The sequence below is a fragment of the Salvelinus alpinus genome, chromosome 4 (genome assembly GCF_045679555.1).
Source record: "Salvelinus alpinus chromosome 4, SLU_Salpinus.1, whole genome shotgun sequence".
Classification (NCBI taxonomy): domain Eukaryota; kingdom Metazoa; phylum Chordata; class Actinopteri; order Salmoniformes; family Salmonidae; genus Salvelinus; species Salvelinus alpinus.
This window is the reverse complement of record NC_092089.1, coordinates 36075956-36097642: the sequence shown is the minus strand read 5'-3', so window position 1 is coordinate 36097642 and position 21687 is coordinate 36075956. Positions and strand designations below refer to the sequence as shown.

Here is a 21687-nt window from a genome sequence, read left to right as displayed (position 1 = left end):
AGAAGACCCACTTCTATGTGGAATTTTATTCCTCATCATGTCTTCTGTACTTTTGGTGGCCTTAACTTCATGTTGGTTTGCAATTATAATATTGACAAAGTTCCAGTGAAACTTTCTGCTTTTCATCAGCAGGTTTTCTTGTCATGGTCCTTAATTTATAAGCATAATTTTTCTCCACACAGATATTATATATGGAATAATCGGGATATAGTGTATAAAAATACTTCTTTGTTTTTAGAATATTGGTTCCGAAATAATATCCTATTGGTGAGCCAACTTGTAAATGCAGAGGGTTTTTTACTTAGTTATAAGGAATTCTTATCACTTTACAAGATACCTGTAACACCTAAAGATTTTGCCAGATTTTGTTGCTTTATTATTCAGGAACGTGTAAAGATCTGACCCTCAGAACCTTCCTTCTATTAACCCTGTTGACTCATCAGTAGGAAAGATTAGTTTCCATTCAACAATAGAGTGATACGAACCTTGTTTCAGCAGGATGTTGTATCTATCTATACCTTATGTCATGCCTTATTGGAACGGTTCTAATGTTAATATCTGTTGGGGAAAAGTTTGGATGTTGCCACACACATACCTACTTGTTAACAAAATTAAGGAAGTTTGCTTTAAAATTATTCATAAATATTATCCTGCCAACCACTGTATGAAGAAGTTTAAGAAAAACATAAACTCAAATTGTACCTTTTGTAATGACCACTCAGAAACGGTGTTGCATCTTTTTTGGCATTGTATTCATGTAAGGAAATTGTGGCACGACATCAGTAGATTTATAATTGAACACATTTATGAAGATTACACTATTGCGGAGAGATGTACTGCTTGGATTCTTTACCTATGAAAGAAATAAGTTGAAACAATTTTATGTAATTAATTTCATTATTCTTTTGGCCACATTTCATATTCACAAATGTAAATTTACAAACAAAACACCACATTTTCTTACCATACAAAAATACATTGAACTATATTTTAAGACAATTAAATAATCTACCAACAAAGAAGCTGTTAGAATTATAAGTGTATGTATGTCCCACAAGGTCCTTGTGTAATGTGATGTTGTACCCCCTAGCCCAATTGTCCTTTGTATATTATGTATATAAACTTGTGTTCCCACATGTACTTCCTGTATTGATTTGATTTTAAAGAAAAAAAGAAAAAAAGAAAGAAAAGGATGATGTGACGCAATCGCGGAGCCTTTGGAGGCACGCAGAGGCCATTTGTTGTTTGTTGATTTGTTGTTAATAAAATAAATAAATTAAAAGAAAATAAATAAATTAAACTTAAAAAAAAAATTTTTTTTTAAAGAGGCCAAATTGAGCTCTTTACCGCATCGCTGTGCGACTCTCAAATTATGTAATAATATGGAGGGCTCCATATAGCTCCGCATTGACATGGTTGGTTGGCGGTAGGTGAGGGCGGGAGGTCCTGTATAAATACAAATTCACTTCCTTGCCAACTTCGTTCACAACAGCTCTGCTCCGCGAAGCATGAATTCCCCATTTCTGCAGAGGCCATATCACGGTAAATGCTGCACGGCCAATTCAAACAGCAGATTTACCACGCAGGGCCTTTAAGGCTGATCAACAAATAAATGCTTCCCAGGAAAAACTACAAATCCCATTCTGCAACCTGGTTTGTGTATGACTCCATAATCTCTGCAGCTCGTTTCTGTTGGCTTTGTGCGAAGCGAGAAACGACGCGGAGATGTTTGGGATAAAGAAACCAACATAGGTAACGTAATAGATTTACACATAGTGGTGTGATCATATGAGCAGTCATACGGCGATACATATGCCGCTTGCGTGTAATGCTGAGCGTTGCAAATGTTTTAAATCCACGCAATATAGGCTATTTGTATGCCTTTCATCAATGCCTTTTCTGAGCTGTCCAGTAGCCTAGCAGCAAGACATCCGAACAATTAAAGATGATGGATGGACACCAGTTAGTTGTGAGCAATAACGTTCCTCGTCAGTATTTGGCATGTTTAGTCGGGCCGTCATTTGCGCAGCAGTAAAGTACCCTGGTTGTAGGCTTGTTGTTCTAGCGCAATGTAAAATACCATCCTTGTAGCCTATTATCCATCCCTCTTTGAGAGCATCTTTTATCATACAAATATAGTGTCCATTAATTTGCCTGCCTGCCAGCTGTCGATAAAGGCAGCAGCATGTCATGATTCCCTTGGAATCAGAGCCTATAGGCTTAGTTTGGGATGGCCATTTTATGGGCGTATACTCTCTTTAGAATACAGAGTCGGTTGCTTTACATTCACACATTATGCGTCGTTTTCTTTTTTTAAATAAATAAAACGTCTCTTTTAGCCTGTGTTTTAGTGTGCAGTGTGTGCTTCACTGTTTTCCACACCATTGTGTTTTACCTTAATGCAGATGTTGTGTGAGGGTTGTTGAACTTGTCACTCTTTTGCAGGGAATTCGTTTTACAGACCTGGAGGAACCTCCAGTTGTGGAGGCAGGAACCAAGTCGGCCATGGAGCGCTTGACACAGCCAGTGGAGACAGTTGAACAAGCAGTAGAAATCGAGGAACAACCAATAGTTACAGATGAACAATACATGGAAACTGAAGAACAACCAATGAGGGAACTGCTACCTGCCACAGTAGAAGAGGCTTTGGAGTGTGTCTCAGACCCCACTGCTTCTACAGAGATAATACTTGAACTATCCGCTGTTCCTCTAGAGTCTGCTGCTCCTGAAGAGTGGGAACTGGGCCAACCTGAGGATGCACAGAAGGAGACCCATGTGAATGACGTGACTGCTGGTGACAGAAAAAATATTCCCCCCAAGAAGGACAGAATGGAGCCACTCAAGATGGACATGTCTAGGCCACCAAAAATGGTGATGCCTCTCACATGTGAGTATTTAACTTCTCTGATAGTCTGACATGACTGGTTACCATGTAATACATTTTTGTATTTATCTTTCAAGGCTTTAGTATTGCAGACAGAATCTCATAATGTCCCCTGTAGTGTTTTTAGGTGATTTATTTGTAGTTCTTTCATACGCAGTTTTAAGCTATTACTCCAGTTCATTCATTTTTTTTGCTCTTATAATAACCTCTATTGTGTGTTAATATAGGTTTGAAGCTGGGATACAAGTGTTCTGTCCTCTAATCCCTTCTCCCTCCCCCCAGCTTCCCAGATCTCTCTGCAGTGCCTGGAGTGTCACATCATCTTCAGCGACCACAAGAGCAAAGAGCGCCACCTCAAGCAGAGTCACCCGGCAGAGTACGAGCAGTGCATGCTGGTGGATGCCCTGTTTGCATGCTACGTCTGCGACCGCCACTTCACCAACTCCAGTGACCTCATGCTTCATCAGCGTGCACACACGGAAAAGACGCCCTTCAAGTGCCCCATCTGTGGTGAGGCCTTCAGCCGTTCCTCTGAGCTCACCCTCCATAAGAAGCTTCACTTCGGCCTGTACGGATACACCTGCTCAGACTGTGGAAAACCCTGCAAGACACTCACCTTACTGAAGTATCACCGCCGCACGCACACAGGGGAGAGGCCCTATGCGTGTAAGGAGTGTGGCAAGAGGTTTAGCATGTCCAAGGCCCTCCAGAAACACGCACTAGCGCATTCGCCGGAAGGAGGTGGAGGGATCACACCACTGACGAAGGCACAGCTAAAGAAGAATAGTGGTGAGTACTGAAAAACTTGTTTGTTTTCATGTCATACAACTTCCCATACTGGGATGTGCAGTGAAACGCTAGTGATATACACTATACAGTGATAAAGCTAGTGATTCTACGCAGAGCCAAACCTTTTTGTTAGTGACAAATGACTACTTCACCTTTTACGCCAAGATGTAAACTTTCATCTGTATTCTTTGTATCTAGGCACTGCAGTGGTAAAATTGTCCTGCTCCGTGTGCAAGGCAACCTTCAAGACTGCCAAGACACGGCTGCATCACATGAAACACAAGCACAACCTGTGTATTACAGCACCCAGCAGCACCACACTAGCTGGCCAACAGGTGAAGCCAGGTCAGCCCATCATAACCCAGGCTATTTTGGGCCAGCCAACCTTTTTCCAAATGGAATCCCTTGGGCCCCTCCAGCAGGTGGACAACATAGACACTGAACAAATCCGGAAACTAATAGAGTCTTTGGGGAACGTGCGCAAAGTGAACCAGGTGGTGATACTGGGACAGGTGCTGCCACACGGTCAACCATTGGCTCTACAGCGGCTACAGGGAAAGAGAGAGCATTTGCAATTCCGTTTTACTCAACCACAGTTTATAGAGCTGAAAAAGATTGGGGGTGGAGAGACTAAGTCAATGGGACTGGAACAGGCAAAGCCACAATGTGAATCACTGGAACCAATTATTACATTGGAACCTGTAATATCAGATGGACAAATGGAGACCCCATTACTTTCACACACACAGGAAGTTACATACGCTGAGCATGCTGGATTAACACAAACACATGAAGGAGAGATGATTCCTCAGCAGTTACTTGGACAGACTGGTCAGACAGTTGAAGAAGAGAACACTATGATTCAGACTGTATCAGTGGAACAGGTGTTCTGTCACAGTGAAACAGTTGAGCTCAGGGAAACGACTGAACAAAGTCAAACGGTTGTGTTGGAAGTCACTCCCTCACTGATACCAACTCTGGAATTGGAACAGACTCAAACCGATCAACATGGACTTATGTCTGCTTCGTCACTACCAACATTTCTATTTGAACGGACTTCTGGACAGAATCTAATGGTTCAGGGGGGAAACATGTCTGTCCCGTCACTCATACCAACAGTGGAGTTAAAGCTGACGCCATTAAAAACTGACCAGCAGGAAGAACTCTCCACTTCCTCATTGGTACCAACAGTTAAGTTTGCACAAACTCCTCCTGGACAAACAAGCCAGGTAGGAGAGACAGCCACACAGATGGAGACATTACAGTTTGATCAGATCTACTCCAGTATTGGACAGACGCAACAGATGGGAATAGGACAGCAAAGATCAGTTGAGAAACCTCTTCTAGAAAACACAGAGAATGAGCAGCAGCACATTTTGGAAAATCCTTGCGAAGGAAACAAACGGACATCACAAGAGCAGTTGCAGACACTGATAGATAAGTCTGCTTCTAACAACGCACTAAACAGCAGAGAGATGCCTCGCACTCAGACGTCAGAAATATTCCCTCCGCCGTCAGAGACAAAGGCGCCACAGAGTTCACAACTGCCTGTGCATTTGATGTCAGTACAAGAATTTGTAAAAGTGAGGAAGAGAAAGCAGCCAAATAACTCTATAATGCAAGGAAATATGCAACCGCAGACGGTGGAGTTGAAAGGGGAGCCTGCCAAACGACCAAGAGCAACGAAAGCTCGTCTTGTTGTTAAGTTTGGTCCTAAAGAGAAGCCTAAAAACCAGAATAAGCTTCCACAACCATCTAAGCTGCTTCAGAAAGGAGACCAGATTCAGGATATGAACCAAATGTGTGTCTCAACTCTACCTGACAAGAAATTGCCCTTAAAGGTTGGTAAAGAAAAAACAGTCAAGAAGAAAAACAATATTTCCAAGTCAAAAATCAAATCCCCATCTATATTGTGTGACACACATGTGCAGCAAGTCTTGCAGGTAGACGAGCAGGTGCATCAAGTGAAGCTGAGGAAGAAGAAAGTAAAAAAGCAAAACTATGTAATTAGTGAGACTTATTCTGAGCAGATTAGACCTGAACCGATTAGCGAGCAAAAGGTGATCACTCCACCCAAGCCAAAAAAGAAAAAGCAGCAGAAGATAGCGCAGGAGGACCAGCCTAAGAAAACAAAGGGGCAAAAGCTGTCAAAAACGGGAAGAAAGAAAAATAAACCGAATGTGGAAACAAGCCCAATATCAGAAGATATGCCCGACCCTGAAATAAAGCAACAGTCCCTACTCCTACTGAAAGGTCACAAACAGCCCCAATTGAAAGTTTACAAATTAGATGCCTCAAAAGCCCCCCAAGGTCAAACAGATCTCCACCAAGACACCCATCCCATCCATAAGAAGAAAGGGCCAAAAAGCAAACAACTAAAAATGCTAGCTGCTGGAGGGGGAAGAAAAGTAGGGAGACCCAAAAAGAACCACACAGCACTCTCTGTGTTGGCTCCTTATAAGACTACGTCTCATTCTTCTGACACATCTCCGACCAAGCCAAAGACCAGCAGGAAACGTAAGGCCCAAAAAGTGGAGCCAAAGGGGATCATCAGTGGCTTTCATTCCCAGCGAGCCCTTGAATGTAAGGACTGTGGTGAGAGGTTCTCTGACGTCTCGTCCCTCCAGGAGCACAAGGCAGCCCTGCATGCAGTGGAGAGCCCTGGTCTCACCTACACTAACGGCAACATCTTTGAGGGCGTTTCTGGGTCACATCTAGGCCAGCCTCCACTAAATGTGACTGAAGAGGTCATTGAAAATTCATTGAGTCAAAACACATTTGGAATGCAGGTAGCATCTGACTGGGATATGGCGGTGGAGATGATAGGGTTGGGAGAAAGAGGGGAGCGAGTCTCTTTCCCAGCCCTGAACCCTTCCCCCTCTCTGCCTCTGGCTGCTGCACTTGTTGAAGGTGGACAGAAGGAAAGGGAGAAGAACATGGATAAAATCTCAGAGGGGATGGAATCATTTTCTCATATGGCCCCAAATTCAACTCTTTCTTACTCCCCTCCACAAGTTCAATTCACTTATCTGGCCAAATCTGACAAGGTCCAACCCCTTCTGTCCGAGAATCTTTTTCCTCCTCACCTCACACCCATAGCCCCCCTCCACAGCTGTCACCAAACAGCGGACACTAAGTCAGAGAGTCAGAGCAATATGAATGACACTGCTGATGCTCCCATACCTACTGTTTCTGGATTTGAGCACCTAGGGCCTATTGAGGATGAAATTAAAGAGGAGTTACTACTGGAGGTGGATTTGGTCACTGTTGGGGATGGGGACCAAAATGAGGGGGAACACCAGAGCTCATGTCATAAAGACAGTTCACAAAATGAGGGATCCAGCCTTCATGAAAACAGCACTCATGAAAACAATAGCACTCATGCACTATCTCCACATGCTAAGATTGAAAATGTGAATAGAACTGTAACTGTAACACAAAATGTACAGACCGAATCCTGCCCCTCTGACCCGCTGGAGATCAAGCAAGAAGAGGAGGAGATTATGGTGCAGAGAAGAGAAGTGGAAAAGAGGGGAGTGGGCAGAAAGAATTACACCAGGGGCAGGAGAAGAGGAGTTGGACGTGGGAGGAGAGGTTCAGCCACAAAGAAGAGTCTAGAAGGAGAGGGCATGAGAGAAATTGAACCAGAGAAAGAAATTGATGAATGTCAGGTAGTCTACCAGCTGTATTCACTCAATAATGATACTGAAATCAAGGATGAAGCAGACGTCACTACTCTCCATCCTGGTCAGTCATCTCCCATCAGTTTACAGACCGAGATCAGATCTATCTCTGAGCAAAACATGCTAACAGCTCCATGTCCATCTGGATCCTTCATCTCATCGCTTGAGGAGGACCCTGAGGACCAGGTAGTGTTTGAGCTAGAGTCAGTCACCACCAGTGTAGTGGAGATGTTGAAGACCGAAGATGGGATGGTGATGAAGGGAGTAGCAGGGGACCAGAACGACAGAGACACTGGCCAATCCCCAGGCATCATACTGGAGAGGTTCCTCACCTCAAGGCAGAGAGAGGCAGCAGTGGGGGAGAATGGAATGGTGCTCATGGCAGACTTGAGAGGTCAAGAGGTCAAGGTGGAGGAGAACACCTCAGATTTGGTTCCTGTGCCACACAACTCTCATGCCAGACACACAGTGGAGCAGAGGGGGGTCAGGATGTATCTGGTGAAGCAGGAAAACAACCTGGTTTTGAATGATCCCCAGGTTAGTCAAGGTCAATCGCAATTGAATGTGGAGCACAGCAGTACCAGGCAGTGCATATTCTACCCAGTGAAGGAGGAGAGGGAGCTTCTGGAGGAGCCATCTCAAAGTGAGCAGGGGGTACCAGCGCTGGTGGTGCCTGGAGAGGCCATACTCAACCATCCAGTGGAGACTCTATCCACTACCAACCCTGCAGTAGAGGAGTATGAGGTGAACAGGAGAGCAGCAAAGTTGGGATCTGAGATCAATGAGTATGGAGAAGGTAAGATCTCAACATGAGTCATGTGTTGTAGCAATGTACATTTTCATAAGCAATAGTGAAGTTATCCATAGATGTAACTAAATACTGTTTCTTTTTTCCAGGTGAGCTGGACTTTGAGCAGCAAGACACTGAGGAGCTTGTTGATTTCCTACTTCAGAATTCTGACGAAGTGGAGTCAGAGGTTGTTGAATGTTCTGACCCGCAGCCTGACCCTGAGGCTGTAGTTATGGCCTGTTTCCATGACAGCCAAAGCCATGCCTCACTGCATTCAAATTATATACCAAACAAGTAACTATTATAATTTGCATTTTACTCATGACTACACTGTACAATTTAATTTGAAAGTTTCTACTTTTTATTGTCATGTACTGTATGTATCCTTAAGGACATGTCATGTTGTCAGTTTTGATGTAAATTGTTTTCCTCAGCTTGCCAACCACAGAAAGCCAGGCTCATTCAGGATCTATGGGAGGGTCCCAGACAGGGACTGGCTACAGGAAACCCATTGATTACTTCTCCAAGTATTTTGGTTGGGACGCTTGGGCAGAGATTGCCCGGTGCACAAATAAAGTGTCCCATCTTTCGAACACAGTGACAGCAAAAGAGGTGGCACAGTTTGTTGGAATCCACATTGCCATGGGAACATTGAAGGTATGTAAATGAAACTATTGGCGTATAACCTGAATCTTATTCATGTGGCGTTTAGTTTTATTGCATCGTCATCCTTACTACACTGAATGGGACATGTAAAGAACAAATTAGTTAGGCTTATTGGGTCAAACTCATGCTAATCTCTGCACTTTTGAATGTCTACAGTTATTCTTATGAGCACACTATCTAATGCTGCATAAACTAGCATTGTCTTCAATGTCGTTCTCCCTTTCTCCTCTCCTAGTTCCCCAGTCTCAAGCTGTACTGGCAGGACTTCACCAGGGTGCCTCTGGTTGCTGACACCATGTCTTCCTCCCGCTTCTCCCAACTCTCCTGCAAACTGCAACTGTCATCTCCAGCGCCAGCAGGGGATCCCATGGACACCCAGGAAGCTGGACACAGTGGTAATCCAGACAGGCCTAAGGAGGGAGACCCTACACGCAACCCACTCAGAGCTTTACACACCCCAGCTAACCCTACAGTTGGCACAACTAGAGGTGAACTGGATGGCAGCGGCCACACACTTACACGCGGCCACAGTCAAATACAAGCTCTTAGCTCCAAGTCTGTGTCTGCAAAATCCACAACCCAGACATCCACAATCCCTCACAGCATTTGGCAGAGGTGTGGGGACATACCATCCAGCCAGGACTGTTTTAGTTTTAAAACTGACCCCCTTTGGAGGGTTAGACCGTTAATGGACCACGTTCGGGCCGGATGCCTGATGCTGAGAAGAGAGGTTGACCATGGAGTCGATCAATACCCTCTCCCTTTGACGTGTAGAGAGATCAACAACAAGCGGCCCTCCTTGCACAGCACAGTCTTAGTTAGATCTGACGGTCTGATCCTAGATTTCAACCTTAGTCTGGATCTCTCCAACAAAGAGGCCACTGTTGAGAAAATGGTGTCCAGAGATGGGATGGTGTATCTCTGCAAGCAGGAGCTCTCTACCCCTGCCATGTTGGAGCACCTCCTTGGGTCTGGGGTGCATGGTGCGGGCAAGGTGGGAGGAGCCAAAGGACAGATGGGTGATGAGTTTGTTAGCTCTGACGGGCGGCTTATGCTACACAGGTACCATCTCGGCTTCATCCTCTCTACTGTAGGGAAGGCCCAGCAGAACATGGCATCTCTCATCGACAGCTTCGAGAAGGCTCAAAAAGCAGCCAGCCTCAATAGAGACTTACTGAATCTCTACCATTCCCCACTCTCAGCCTCAGCACCATCTAGCTGGCCACAGGCCGTTCTGTGGTACCTTACAGATCTGGCTCTGGTAAACTCATGGATGCAGTACAGGCAGGATCATGTTCCTCTGCCTGAGCCTCTGAACCTCATGGCATTCAGGCTAGAGGTCTCCAAGGCCTTGATCCTCTCTAGTGGCTCAGACACCCAGGACTCAGCCCCTCCGCACCCCCCTCAGAAATTACACTCCCCGGGCACAGCCCCAGATCCTGGCCTGCTACAGGATAGTCCTCTCCCTGACGTGGCCACGCGGTACGACGGTTTGGGCCACTGGCCGGAGCAGCTTGGGGAGGGAGAAGGTGGCAGGTGCCGCTTCGGAGGCTGTGAGCGAATGTCTCGAGTACGATGCCTCAAGTGTTGCGTGTTTCTCTGCATCTCTCGTAACCACAACTGCTTCTTGAATTTCCACAGTCAAGGGAGTTTTTGAAGCTGATAAGATTTTTTTTTATTAAGTGGTGCATGTTTTATTTAATGCTATGTTTAGCTTTTCTTTAAATATGTTTTTTCTTTTAGTTTAGAAGCTCTGATTTCATATTTCTCCCCTTACACCATAGTTCTTTGAGTACTTCTCTCTTTTCAGTGTCAGCTTCAGTCCTGTGCAGCAAATTAGGAACTTTGTCCCTTTTTACCCTACTGTGTAAATGTAATCTTAATGTATGCAATGGCTTTTGTATGAATTTGCCTACAAAATAAAATGTGAAAAGAGAATTAATGATAACCATAAAGTCAATGTCTCTGAAACCAAGTGAAAATACATTTGAAGATGTTTTTGAAATTATAATTTTAAAATGGTGCTGAATTTTTTTTCTGAACCTTGTTTTGTTGTTTACATGCCAAGAAGCTTCAGCATGTGTTTTTGGCGTTCTTTGTAAATTGAATAATTGAGTTAATACTGTTGGAGCAAATACATGTACGTTTCCTGACTGTTTGGGTTGTGAATTGTATTGGTCCACCTGCTGCTCTCAAGGTAAATTTTTTTCATCGGAGTTATTCATCAAATCTCTAGCAACAAACAGCGAATTAATTCGATGATTTACCAAATCAACTGCACCCAAGCATAGACAAACACGTGTATGCATTTGCTCAAGTTAAGGAGAAAGAGCAGAGAAGCATTCAAAATGGAATTGTTTTGTTGAAGACAAATATTGCCCTTGTCACGTGACAAGGGGCAATTCAATTTCCACTTTCACTGTACTGGAAGCGGTTTGAGGTAGGTGGCTAACGGCTTGTTCGCAATTCATGTTTAGCTGTAACGTTAGTTTGCTAATATCGTTTAAGACTTATGACTACATATTTACAATATCATGGTGGGGCAGTTGGTTTCCGTGAACTAAACGTCCGTAATATGCTAAATTGTTATTTCTCCGTTTTGAATTGTTAGCCAGCCAGCTAATGTAGCTAGCTAGGTTGTTATTCGAACTTGGTGTTAGTCTTCTCCATCAATGGTTTGCTGAGCTAAGGTAAAGACACAGCTGACTGTTAAACCGTCTAGCAAGAACCTAAAACTGACCACTAAACATTTTATTTTTTATGAATTCGTAACGAAAATATCGGGCTGTGTAACATGCGTGTCGGTGTAGCTAATGGTTGGAAAAGGCTAACGTTTGTCTAACAGGAGTTTCGCGAAGTCCTATTTAGACAAACGTTAACATTAGTACAAATGTAACATGTCTATCGTCTTTGGCATAGTGTATACATTAAATGCATCTAGCCAAAGTATAACTACCGTTGCTTCACCTTGTGAAAATTATAATCTGTTTCTGAGGAAACTCGCAATCTATCCTTCTAATGTCGACTAACCTGCTACCGTTAGCTGATATGGGCATCCTTCTCACCGTTAGCTAACTTTAGGGCCTTGTTGGTTTGGGAGCCTATTTCAGCTAACGTTAGAGCCTTGAGCTGCTAGCTGTGCATGTTTTAACGTTCTTATTTCTAACTTTTGCAAGCAAATTAAAGCTATAAAATCAATTATGGGCATTTAGCTAGCTGTAGTTAATTAATGTTAGTTAACAGCTGGCTATGTAGTTAACTAGTCAAGAACTTAGTTCGCAACTAACATCGAATTAGCCAGCCAGCCATAAAGTCAGTGAACCCTTTTTTATTTTTAGCATTCAGTCCAAATAAGTGGGATTTAATTGAGATACGCCTGTGTACAAGACTTAGTTATTTAAAATGTAAGTAAATGTCTGTCATAACTTTTATTTAGCTTGCAATGTGATAATTTATTATTAGCTATATTAAAGCCCATCTGGCTACATTACATAGTAATGTACCTCCCTGGTTGGCAAACTCGATCATCTTATGTTTAAACTTTTCAGGACATCCAGTCTCCCACGATGGACTCAGACATACTGAATATAGAGGAGATAGTGATGGGGAAGGGGCAACCAGATCCCCCTGCAGAACTGACCACTGAGAAACCAGCAGAACCCTACAAACCCATCTCCTCCTTCAAAGCACCGCCTCCACCCACCATTCAACCATGTGAGTTGGGTGGCAGTTATTTATTTTTGTTGAAATTGTATTTTTATTGCAGAAAAAACAGTATACATACAAAAGTATACAAACAGACAATGTTAACAACATATGCTTTGGGGTACAAGAAATTACTTATTATACAAAGACCTTAAAAGATGCACACATTGGGTGTAGAGCTTAACTGGCATAAATACTCAGCACGTGAGTTTCAAGTTCGGGGAAGATAGTATACACCATAAAAATGCACCTTTTATCATAAAAGTATTACATGCATAATTGCACTTTTGAAAATTGTGTTTTCCTGCTAATGGAACATTTGAGCTTATAACCTACTGCCGTGTGCGCATTGCTGCGTGTGAAGAAATAGCCTAATAGTTTATCAACATTTTATGCCGTTCTCATCTCTTGCGTTAGGCTCATTGCTTGAAACAGGTTTTTTGATGCTAGTGTTTGTATTAATTTGGGATCTATTGCATCCCACAACTGTCCCAGACTGTTAGGAATATGTATTTCTCGCACAGAATAGAATAGGTCAACTTTTGTAGTATGGGTGATAATCGATTGACATAGGCTAGTGCGTTTGCTGTTCGTTAGGCCTACTCATCTTGTTGGCTGACAAAGTAAATTTGGACAGTTCTTCCAATATCCTCAATATGCACTTCGGAATTGGATAAGGACACGCACAGTTGCCTCCCCGACGTGTCTGACGTCACTTTTAGCCTGTGAGAAAGACCTGATCACGTGACGGAAAGCGTAAACAATGAGAGGTGTGCTTCGGCACACAGCCGGCAGAAGGGAATTATAATTATTATATTCAGCCCAAGGGCACAAAGGCCACTCTCCGCAAAAGGCATGGGTTATTTTAGGGGGCATTTCGGCCACACAGAGGATGCAGCTGGGAAATTCGAGGCATTATCAAGTGCTTGTCAAATTGTGAATGAGAGACTGATGAAGTGTGTAAAGCCTTGCCAAATAAACTAAGCAGAGCTCATGCCTTTCATGCAACTTAAAAAAAAAAAAAAATCTTTACTTGCATCATGTAGCCAAAAATGTATTAAAAATCAAAACACAACCCAACATTTGTCACAACTAAAGTTACATTACTCTAAATTAATCATATAGGAGTGCCTGTGTATAATCTTTTTATTTATTTTTTACTGTCAACACAGAATAGTCGCATGTGCGCAATCTCTCAAATAATTTGGAGAAAATATCCTTTCAATTTTGTTCAGCTATTTTCAATTTTATTCTGAATACTATAAAATAATGCCATGGCAAATCCTTTCTCCCAAATGATCTAGTGTAGCCCACAGCCATATGGCATAACCAGATCAGGGCCTAACATAAGGACAACTGAGTATGATATTCTGTTCTTCTGAACTAGACTACATTTTCTTCATGTTTCTTTAGACCTGTCTAAAATAAATAATGGTTTTGTGATATTACATGGATTTGTTACACTTTAAAAAATAAATAATAATTAGTTGTTCCAAAGGTCTGCATCAGTGGCTTGTAGAAGATGCTAAATGTGTTTGTTAATTAACAGTCAATTACTGAGATCTTCAGTCATTTGCTTGCTAATCACCGTCTGACAAAATGTAATGACCGTCACAGCCATACTCATAGACAAATACAGATTTTCTTTGGGTTGAATGAAATCAATCTGGTAGGTAGGGAAGGCAATAAATATTCAGCTGTCATATCGCTGACCCCCTCTTCTCACAGACCAGCATGAGAACCTGCAGTGTTTCCAGTGCTTCATCACTTTCTGTAACTCCAAAGCTAAGGAGAGGCACATGAAGAAGAGCCATCGTGAGGAGTACAAGCAGCAGCTCCAGCAGGTATGCTACTACACAACCTGCCTAACAATCAAAAACTTTCTAGATGGTATTATCTACTGAGGCACTGTTTTTACCTTAAAATGTTTTCTGTCATATCATAAGCTTCAGACCAACATACAGTTGTTGTCGGAAGTTTACATACACTTATGTTGGAGTCATTAAAACTTGTTTTTCAACCACTCCACAAATTTCTTGTTAACAAACTATAGTTTTGGCAAGTCGGTTAGGACATCTACTTTGTGCATGACACAAGTCATTTTTCCAACAATTGTTTACAGACAGATTATTTCACTTAGAATTCACTGTTTCACAATTCCAGTGGGTCAGAAGTTTACATACACTAAGTTGACTGTGCTTTTAAACAACTTGGAAAATTCCAGAAAAGGATGTCATGGCTTTAGAAGCTTCTGATAGGCTAATTGACATAATTTGAGTCAATTGAAGGTGTACCTGTGGATGTACTTCAAGGCCTATTTTCAAACTCAGTGCTTTTTTGTTTGACAATATTGGAAAATCAAAAGAAATCAGCCAAGACCTCAGGGGGGGAAAATTGTTGACTTCCACAAGTCTGGTTCATCCTTGGGAGCAATTTCCAAATGCCTGAAGGTACCACGTTCATCTGTACAAACAATAGTACGCAATTATAAACACCATGGGACCACGCAGCCGTCATACCGCTCAGGAAGGAGACGCGTTCTGTCTCTTAGAGATGAACGTACTTTGGTGCGAAAAGTGCAAATCAGCAAAGGACCTTGTGAAGATGCTGGAGGAAACAGGTACAAAAGTATCTATATCCACAGTAAAACGAGTCCTATATCGACATAACCTGAAAGGCCGCTCGGCAAGGAAGCCACTGCTCCAAAACCGCCATAAAGCCAGACTACGGTTTGCAAATGCACATGGGGACAAAGATTGTACTTTTTTGCTAAATGTCCTCTGGTCTGATGAAACAAAAATAGAACTGTTTGGCCATAATGAATCTTGTTATGTTTGGAGGAAAAAGGAGTAGGCTTGCAAGCCCGAAGAACACCATCCCAACCGTGAAGCACGGGGGGTGGCAGCATCATGTTAAGGGGTGAATTTAAAGGCAATGCTACCAAATACTAATTGAGTGTATGTAAACTTCTGACCCACTGGGGCTGTGATGAAAGAAATAAAAGCTGAAATAAATCATTATCTCTACTATTATTCTGACATTTCACATTCTTAAAATAAAGTGGTGATCCTAACTGACCTAAGACAGGGAATTTTTACTATGATTAAATGTCAGCCAAATCCATTTAAACAAAATGTCACAATTCCTACGGTGTGTGTAAATTTCCAACTTAAACTGTAAGTGCTTATTTCCAGACTAGACCAGTAGGAATTTGCGGTCCCCCCCCCCCAATTTAGCAAACGCATAACATAATTTATGTACGTCTATTTTCTTCCCAGGGAGATACTCTGTTCACCTGCTATGTGTGTGACCGTACCTTTCCGTCCTCGGAGGAGCTGACCCAGCACCAGGGCTCACACAACAAGGAGGACAAGCCCTTCAAGTGTCCCCACTGCCAAGAGAGCTTCCGTACCTTCTCTGAGGTGAGTGCAGAACAGTGACACGGGTTCTGAACCAATATAAGGTGTTTTTATCGTCAGATACACCGGATAGGTGCAGTGAAATGTGTTGATTTACAGGGTCAGCCATAGTACGGAGCCCCTAGAGAAAATAAGGGTTAAGTGCCTTGCTCAAGGGCACATCGACAGTTTTTACCTTGTCTGCTCGGGTATTCGAATCAGCAACCTTTTACTTACTAACCCAACACTCTAACCGCTAGGCTACTTGCCACCCAGGCTACATTAATGCTTGCCCAGGGCAATAAAACATTTTCAAGCAAGGACATTATAGATTAAAGCTGTCCAAATGGACAATTAAAGAAATCACAATCAAACAATTAGGCTACTCTGATCAGAATTGGATATGATGTGTTTCTCACTGTCCTCCCAATCTATGCAGAGTGCATCCGAGTATAATTATTGTAGTCCTGTGTTGACGGGCATGAGGGGTCTTTCAATCATGCAGTCGCGAGATGCGTTTTGATCAAAGTGCACATTTGTTGATATTCATTGCTAGTTAGTGAGTTATTTGCCCAGTTAGGGCAAATTTTTGGTCAGAAATGAAAATCCTGGAAAGGTCATGGTGTGTACATCACATGCGTGTGTGTCAGTGGGTTGTTGTCATAGAGGGAGAGACAGAGATGTTTGCGCATCGGGTAAAATAATAACAGACAAACTAATTGCCAATTCAAAACATTGTGTACTATAGCTGGTTCTCACTAACTATTTAGCTATTAGCATGTATTCATGTTCGATGTCCTAAAATAACTTTCCACTGGCACTCGTGTATAACCGTAAATTGCAGACAGTTCAGTTGATACGGGTGCGCAGTTGATGAAACCAATGCTGCCTACTCCGTTTGTAATACTGTCTTGACCTCAAATTTGGCTAGGATTCTCTATTCAATACTGGCCATGAAATTCTGACAAAGTAATAAGAAAAAGTTATTGACTAGTAACTCCTATGCTGTCAACATTTCTTTGAACACTGAATATTTTAACCTTACAAATAGTTAAAAACATCTTAGTTAGCTACCTCTCCCACCTTAGCCATTTGATCCCCGGCACATTGAGTGAGGGAGTTATTTTATAAAGATATCAAAGTATTTGGTTGTAATTGTAATGTTGCAGGGTGGCCAATTATCCTCCTGGAGAGCTACTTGGGAGTGCAGGCTTTTGCTCCAGCCCTGCTTGAACACACCACATTGTAAAACATCAGCTACTCAACAGGACCTTGACTCTGGTGTGTTTGACCAGGGTTGGATCAAAAGCCTGCACACCCAGTAGCTCTCCAGATGGAGGGTTGACGGACCATATTTTATACAGTAGCCTTTTATATCAGTGCAGTATTTTACTTTGTGGGGGTTATGTGCCTTTGCTCAAGGCCACTAGGAGGAGATGTAGTACATGGGATCCGAGACCAGCAGCCTTCTATTGTCAATACTAGTGTTGATAATTAATGTTATTTTGGGAAGTGGTTCCTTGCATCACTCAACACAGTTTTCAGTCACCTTTTTGGCCCATGGTGTTACAGATCCTTTTTTTTTTGCGACTTGAGCTTTCAGACAAGTAAAAACGCAGTCCTGCTTGTGGCTAGAACAGTTAATGTCAATCACTGGACTCTTCCCTCAGTCTTGGCTCACATTTCCGTTCTGTTCACTCTGTTCCCCCTCAGCTGACGACCCACAGGAGACAGGTCTGTCCAGAGAGGCAATTTGTGTGTAAGGACTGCAGTGAGACCTTCCGCAGCCCTGCCCTCCTTCGTACCCACCGCTTGGCCCAGCACCCCCGCCCAGAGGCAGAGGTGGATGAGCCAGATGACCCTACCAAGACCCACCGCTGTGGGAAGTGCAACCGGGGGTTCGAGACCGAGTCTGAGCTAATAATGCACCAGGAGAACCACGCCGGTGACCAGCACTGCAACGGCAGCGCTTCGCCTGCCAAGAAGCGCGGACGGCCCTTTAAAGCAGAGGACGCAACGGTCGGAGAGAAGAAAGGGAAGAGGAGAAAGAAGAAGGAAGAGGGCACAGAGGAGGCGGAGACTGGAAACAATGCAGAGGAGGCTGCAGCAGCTCTGGCTGAGACCAAGGGGAAAGCAGCAGCAGCAGGGGGTGGCAGGAGGGGCCGTCCTAAAGCAGCAGTAGGCGAGGAGGCCGGAGAAGACGACAGTGAAGCCCCAGCAGAGGAGAAGAAACTCAAAGCGGCTCCCGCTCCCCCCAAGCAGCACCCCTGCCCTGAGTGTGAGCTCACGTTCCCTGCCCTGGCCCAGCTCCGCACCCACAAGAAGGAAAAGCACACCCCACGTAAGGCCCACCCCTGCGAGGAGTGTGAGGAGAGCTTTGCCCGTCCTGAGCAGCTAGAAGCCCACAAGAACCGGGCACACACCAAGGGGCGTTACGCCTGCCCTACCTGTGGCAAGAGCTTTGGCCGAGAGAGCAACCTGAAGGGCCACCAGCAGAGCAGCCACCCAGAGGAGGAGGAGGAAGAGGAGAAGCAAGAGGCGGCGGGCCGCAGCAAGAGATAATGGGGAAGCGGTGTTTTCTGTAAAGTGATTGGGGAGGGGGACGAAGTATCAGAGGGGTTTTAAAGAATTTGAATTTGGTCAAGGGTTTTTGTTGGTTTGAGGTTGGGTGTGAAATTTAGATCATAAGTTTGAGGTGTTTTTAGAATGTGAGGAATTTCTTGCAGGATTTTTAACAGGTGGCCTGAGGCATCCCACTGATTGTTCAGCATTTGTCATTTTTGGATTGTTAAGATGTTCAAGGCACACATCACACTTGGAGTGACTGACTTACTAACCAAAATATGTAAGCCTTTGTTAAACCCATCTGTTTCTTATCTGGACTAAGAACGACAATAATTAGTTTTGGGCATCGTGTTTGTTCCCTCTGTTTTGATTATCTTTAAATGATGATCATAAGAATTTAGTTACTGGTTTTACATTATTTTTTAGAGGTGTATGTAAATTGGCTTTCATGCTGTCTGACATGGAGCTTTTCTTGTTTGTTTTATGATTTTTATATTGCTAAGTACGTTTTCTGTAGTAGATGAAATGCAACCGCCGTGCATTTTATAAAACCTGTTGGATATTTACTTTTTGGCAAAGATTATTGTGATAAGTGAACCATGGATTGTAATGTTTGGGAGTTACATAACGTCTCTTAGAAATTGCATCTATTTATATACGGTTTCTGGTTCATGTAGTGGTGCATTGTAATGCCAAACTTTCAATTATGATTAACTTCTAAATTGTACTGCTATTGTTAATTGCGCAGGGTATAATAGATATCAGTGTATTTATCCTCTTAAGTTCGTTTGATTTAGGCCCAATGGTTCTTCTTTGGTGTCATGCATGGATTTTAACATGATGTCATCCTAAACAATGGTTGTAATGAAGACTAATAGTCAATGACTCGAATTAGGATAATCCTGCCACCAGCTACGCCTTGTCACCTATATTTCTGATTTGTTATACTTAATTTAAATGTCATAAATATTCTAATGAACTTTACATAAATTATTTGATTTAAGTTTGGCATGATGACGAAATGACCAGAGGCCTGAATGGACGTTTTCTTGTTTTCATTGTTCTCCCCATGTAACATGCCTGGACACTGCCAATATGTAATAAAGGTGCCCCGAGGGCTGCTACAGAATGATACATTTGTCTGTTTGCCTTTCAATGTGCTAAATGACTTAAATGTAAATGTAATGTGCCCTTCCTTACCCCCAATTTTTATTAATTTGTGCTTGTGACGTCACCCGCTATTGCCTAGCAGCTGTAACTACTGACAGATGATTATCAATTAAATTCGGAATGAAAACATTCTTAAAGGTAGTAAGTAGGCCCCAAAAAATCACTGACCATAAGTCAACCAACGGGAGACCAATCTTTCTGCGGACAATCCCAAACGTAATCCCTCACCTAGCGCAGGTAATTGAATAAGTGGACAGGCTATTTGTAGAGTATGATAGATAAACGAAAAAACAATCTAAATTAAATATAGGGTTTTTGCCGTCGCGCAAGGAGTAATTAAGACGACAGCAGATGCCCTGTACCGATAGCAAGATGAACATAATTTAGTTTACTACGCCCTCTGCTGTTTAAAAGAAAGTTTTGCGTTTCTAAAATAAAGTTACCTTTGAGTTGCTTTTTTGCGTTATCAAAATGGATCTAAGCTTAAAGTATCTTGGTCCCCTGTTTCAGGTGTTCTCAATCACCCAGCTTCAATACCATATTCGACCTGAGGGCTGGATACATTTAGAGATGCCACCAAAAAACAGGGAGACCTGGGTTTGATTTTACAGGTATTTTGCATCTTTATTGCACAGCTCTCTGTCTTCCTTTTATGCCAGGGACTTGCACATCATTTTATGAATGCCCACTATGAGCCGTTTGAACTGGGGATTTCTAGGCAATTTTTCCAAAGTTTTGTTTTTGCTGATTTGATGTCCCTGTCATATTTTTTGTTCTGCCTATCAGGAAATCCCACTGCTCCACAATCCTCTACATCTCCTGAGGAAGAGCCATTGGACCTGAGTCCAAAGAAGATCTATTGCCGTAACTGTGGCTGGAGAGATTCTCTTAGAAATTTGTCCTTCTGTGTCCAGTGCCTTGTGGTCCTTAGGGATCTTGTTCTGAACCTCTCCATTGACATGAAACCAAACCTGAGTCAAACGACTGCTGAGCCCACCTGGGATATTCCACTTCAGCTCCCCTCTCCTGACGCCATAGATCTGGGCTACTCCTCGTTCTCCTTTCCACCATCCCTGGAGGCAAGCCAGAGTGTCTTCCAGACCCCTGAGCCTGATGTGGTGTCCCCGGGTCCCTTGCTGTGCCGATTCTGCCAAGAAACTTTTGCTCTGCCTATTCTTCTGCACCATCATGTCAAGGAAAGGCACCTTCATCCATGCAACATGTGTTGCCGCATATTCAAGAATGACATGCTCCTCATCAGACACCAGGTCAACATGCACAGTTTAGCTCTGCCTTGCCATCCTCGACCTGCCTTCTCCAAACGTGGCCCAGGCCGGCCTAAAGGCGTTGCTCATATGCTGCTGAAACCCTACACCCGCCCCAAACCTACTCATGTCTGCCAGGCCTGCTCTCGAGAGTTCTGGTCACCTGGCGTGCTCCACAAACACAAGTGCAACCCTCGGCTGGTCCAGTGTACCACCTGTGGGGGCTATTTCGGCAGCCATCATTTGTTCTGCAAGCACAAAAGCCAGAACCTCTGCAGCAATTCCTGGAGGGCCATAGGGAAGGCAATGGCTCAGGCAGCATATGCAGCAGCTCAGGCAGCACACAGAGCAAACTCAACAAAACCACAGAGGGAGAGTTCAGGTGCCACCTTCCAGATCTTGGAGATAAACTTCACCACCCCTCATCATCACAGTGACTCTTCATTACACTCAAGCAATGAGGAGGAGGAGCTGCAGAGTATGGATCGTTCAGGCGCAGAATCCCCTTCTGCATAGTCTTGTCAGGACTGCATATCATAATCTTAACTTTTTTTATTGTAGCATTTTGTTCAGAAAACAGGAGGCACATACTGTTTTTAAAAGATGTTGAGAATATGTGAAATCAATTTTATAGACGCATCCCAAAAAATAATAAAAAATATGTTCTGCCATTAAATATCCCCCTTGTAGTTTTATGCTTTTTCACACTCAGTGCAAAGTTCCATTCACAGGTCAGGCAGGTAGCCTAGTGGTTAAGAGTGTTGTCCAGTAA

General features: G+C 43.3%; 2 protein-coding genes and 1 long non-coding RNA gene across 6 annotated transcripts; all 3 read left to right on the top strand.

The window, feature by feature from the left end:
• Positions 1 to 1480: 1480 nt before the first annotated feature.
• LOC139573439 (uncharacterized) lies at positions 1481 to 10750 on the top strand. 2 transcript variants are annotated; one of them, XM_071396868.1, is made up of 8 exons: positions 1481 to 1752; positions 2446 to 2887; positions 3167 to 3673; positions 3872 to 8152; positions 8254 to 8440; positions 8581 to 8803; positions 9048 to 9361; positions 9398 to 10750. In XM_071396868.1, the coding sequence occupies exons 2-8, from the start codon at positions 2506 to 2508 to the stop codon at positions 10467 to 10469; spliced, it is 6966 nt and encodes a 2321-aa protein (XP_071252969.1). In that variant the 5' UTR covers positions 1481 to 1752; positions 2446 to 2505; the 3' UTR covers positions 10470 to 10750. The 2 variants fall into 2 exon arrangements, with proteins under 2 accessions (XP_071252969.1, XP_071252968.1); XM_071396867.1 differs by having other exon boundaries at positions 9048 to 10750.
• Positions 10751 to 11119: 369 nt separating this feature from the next.
• Positions 11120 to 19612, top strand: LOC139573440 (zinc finger protein 574-like). Of its 3 annotated transcripts, none has more exons than XM_071396869.1 (5): positions 11120 to 11252; positions 12361 to 12526; positions 14246 to 14361; positions 15796 to 15939; positions 17629 to 19612. In XM_071396869.1, the coding sequence occupies exons 2-5, from the start codon at positions 12379 to 12381 to the stop codon at positions 18475 to 18477; spliced, it is 1257 nt and encodes a 418-aa protein (XP_071252970.1). In that variant the 5' UTR covers positions 11120 to 11252; positions 12361 to 12378; the 3' UTR covers positions 18478 to 19612. The 3 variants fall into 3 exon arrangements, with proteins under 3 accessions (XP_071252970.1, XP_071252971.1, XP_071252972.1); XM_071396870.1 differs by having other exon boundaries at positions 11247 to 12216; XM_071396871.1 differs by lacking the exon at positions 11120 to 11252 and adding an exon at positions 11368 to 11502.
• A 183-nt stretch (positions 19613 to 19795) lies between these two features.
• On the top strand, positions 19796 to 21591 carry LOC139573442 (uncharacterized). Its single transcript, XR_011674596.1, has 3 exons — positions 19796 to 19887; positions 20161 to 20261; positions 20437 to 21591. It is a non-coding gene; the product is annotated as an uncharacterized lncRNA (long non-coding RNA).
• The last annotated feature ends 96 nt before the right edge of the window (positions 21592 to 21687 follow it).

Excerpts from the sequence above, each read along its gene's own strand:
- LOC139573439 (XM_071396867.1), top strand. The coding sequence starts at position 2,506 with ATGGAGCGCTTGACACAGCCAGTGGAGACAGTTGAACAAGCAGTAGAA. Across the intron at positions 8,441-8,580 it reads TCAAATTATATACCAAACAA|CTTGCCAACCACAGAAAGCC; the intron begins GTAACTATTATA and ends TGTTTTCCTCAG. Across the intron at positions 8,804-9,047 it reads TTGCCATGGGAACATTGAAG|TTCCCCAGTCTCAAGCTGTA; the intron begins GTATGTAAATGA and ends CTCCTCTCCTAG.
- LOC139573440 (XM_071396869.1), top strand. The coding sequence starts at position 12,379 with ATGGACTCAGACATACTGAATATAGAGGAGATAGTGATGGGGAAGGGG. Across the intron at positions 12,527-14,245 it reads TCCACCCACCATTCAACCAT|ACCAGCATGAGAACCTGCAG; the intron begins GTGAGTTGGGTG and ends CTCTTCTCACAG. Across the intron at positions 14,362-15,795 it reads ACAAGCAGCAGCTCCAGCAG|GGAGATACTCTGTTCACCTG; the intron begins GTATGCTACTAC and ends TTTTCTTCCCAG.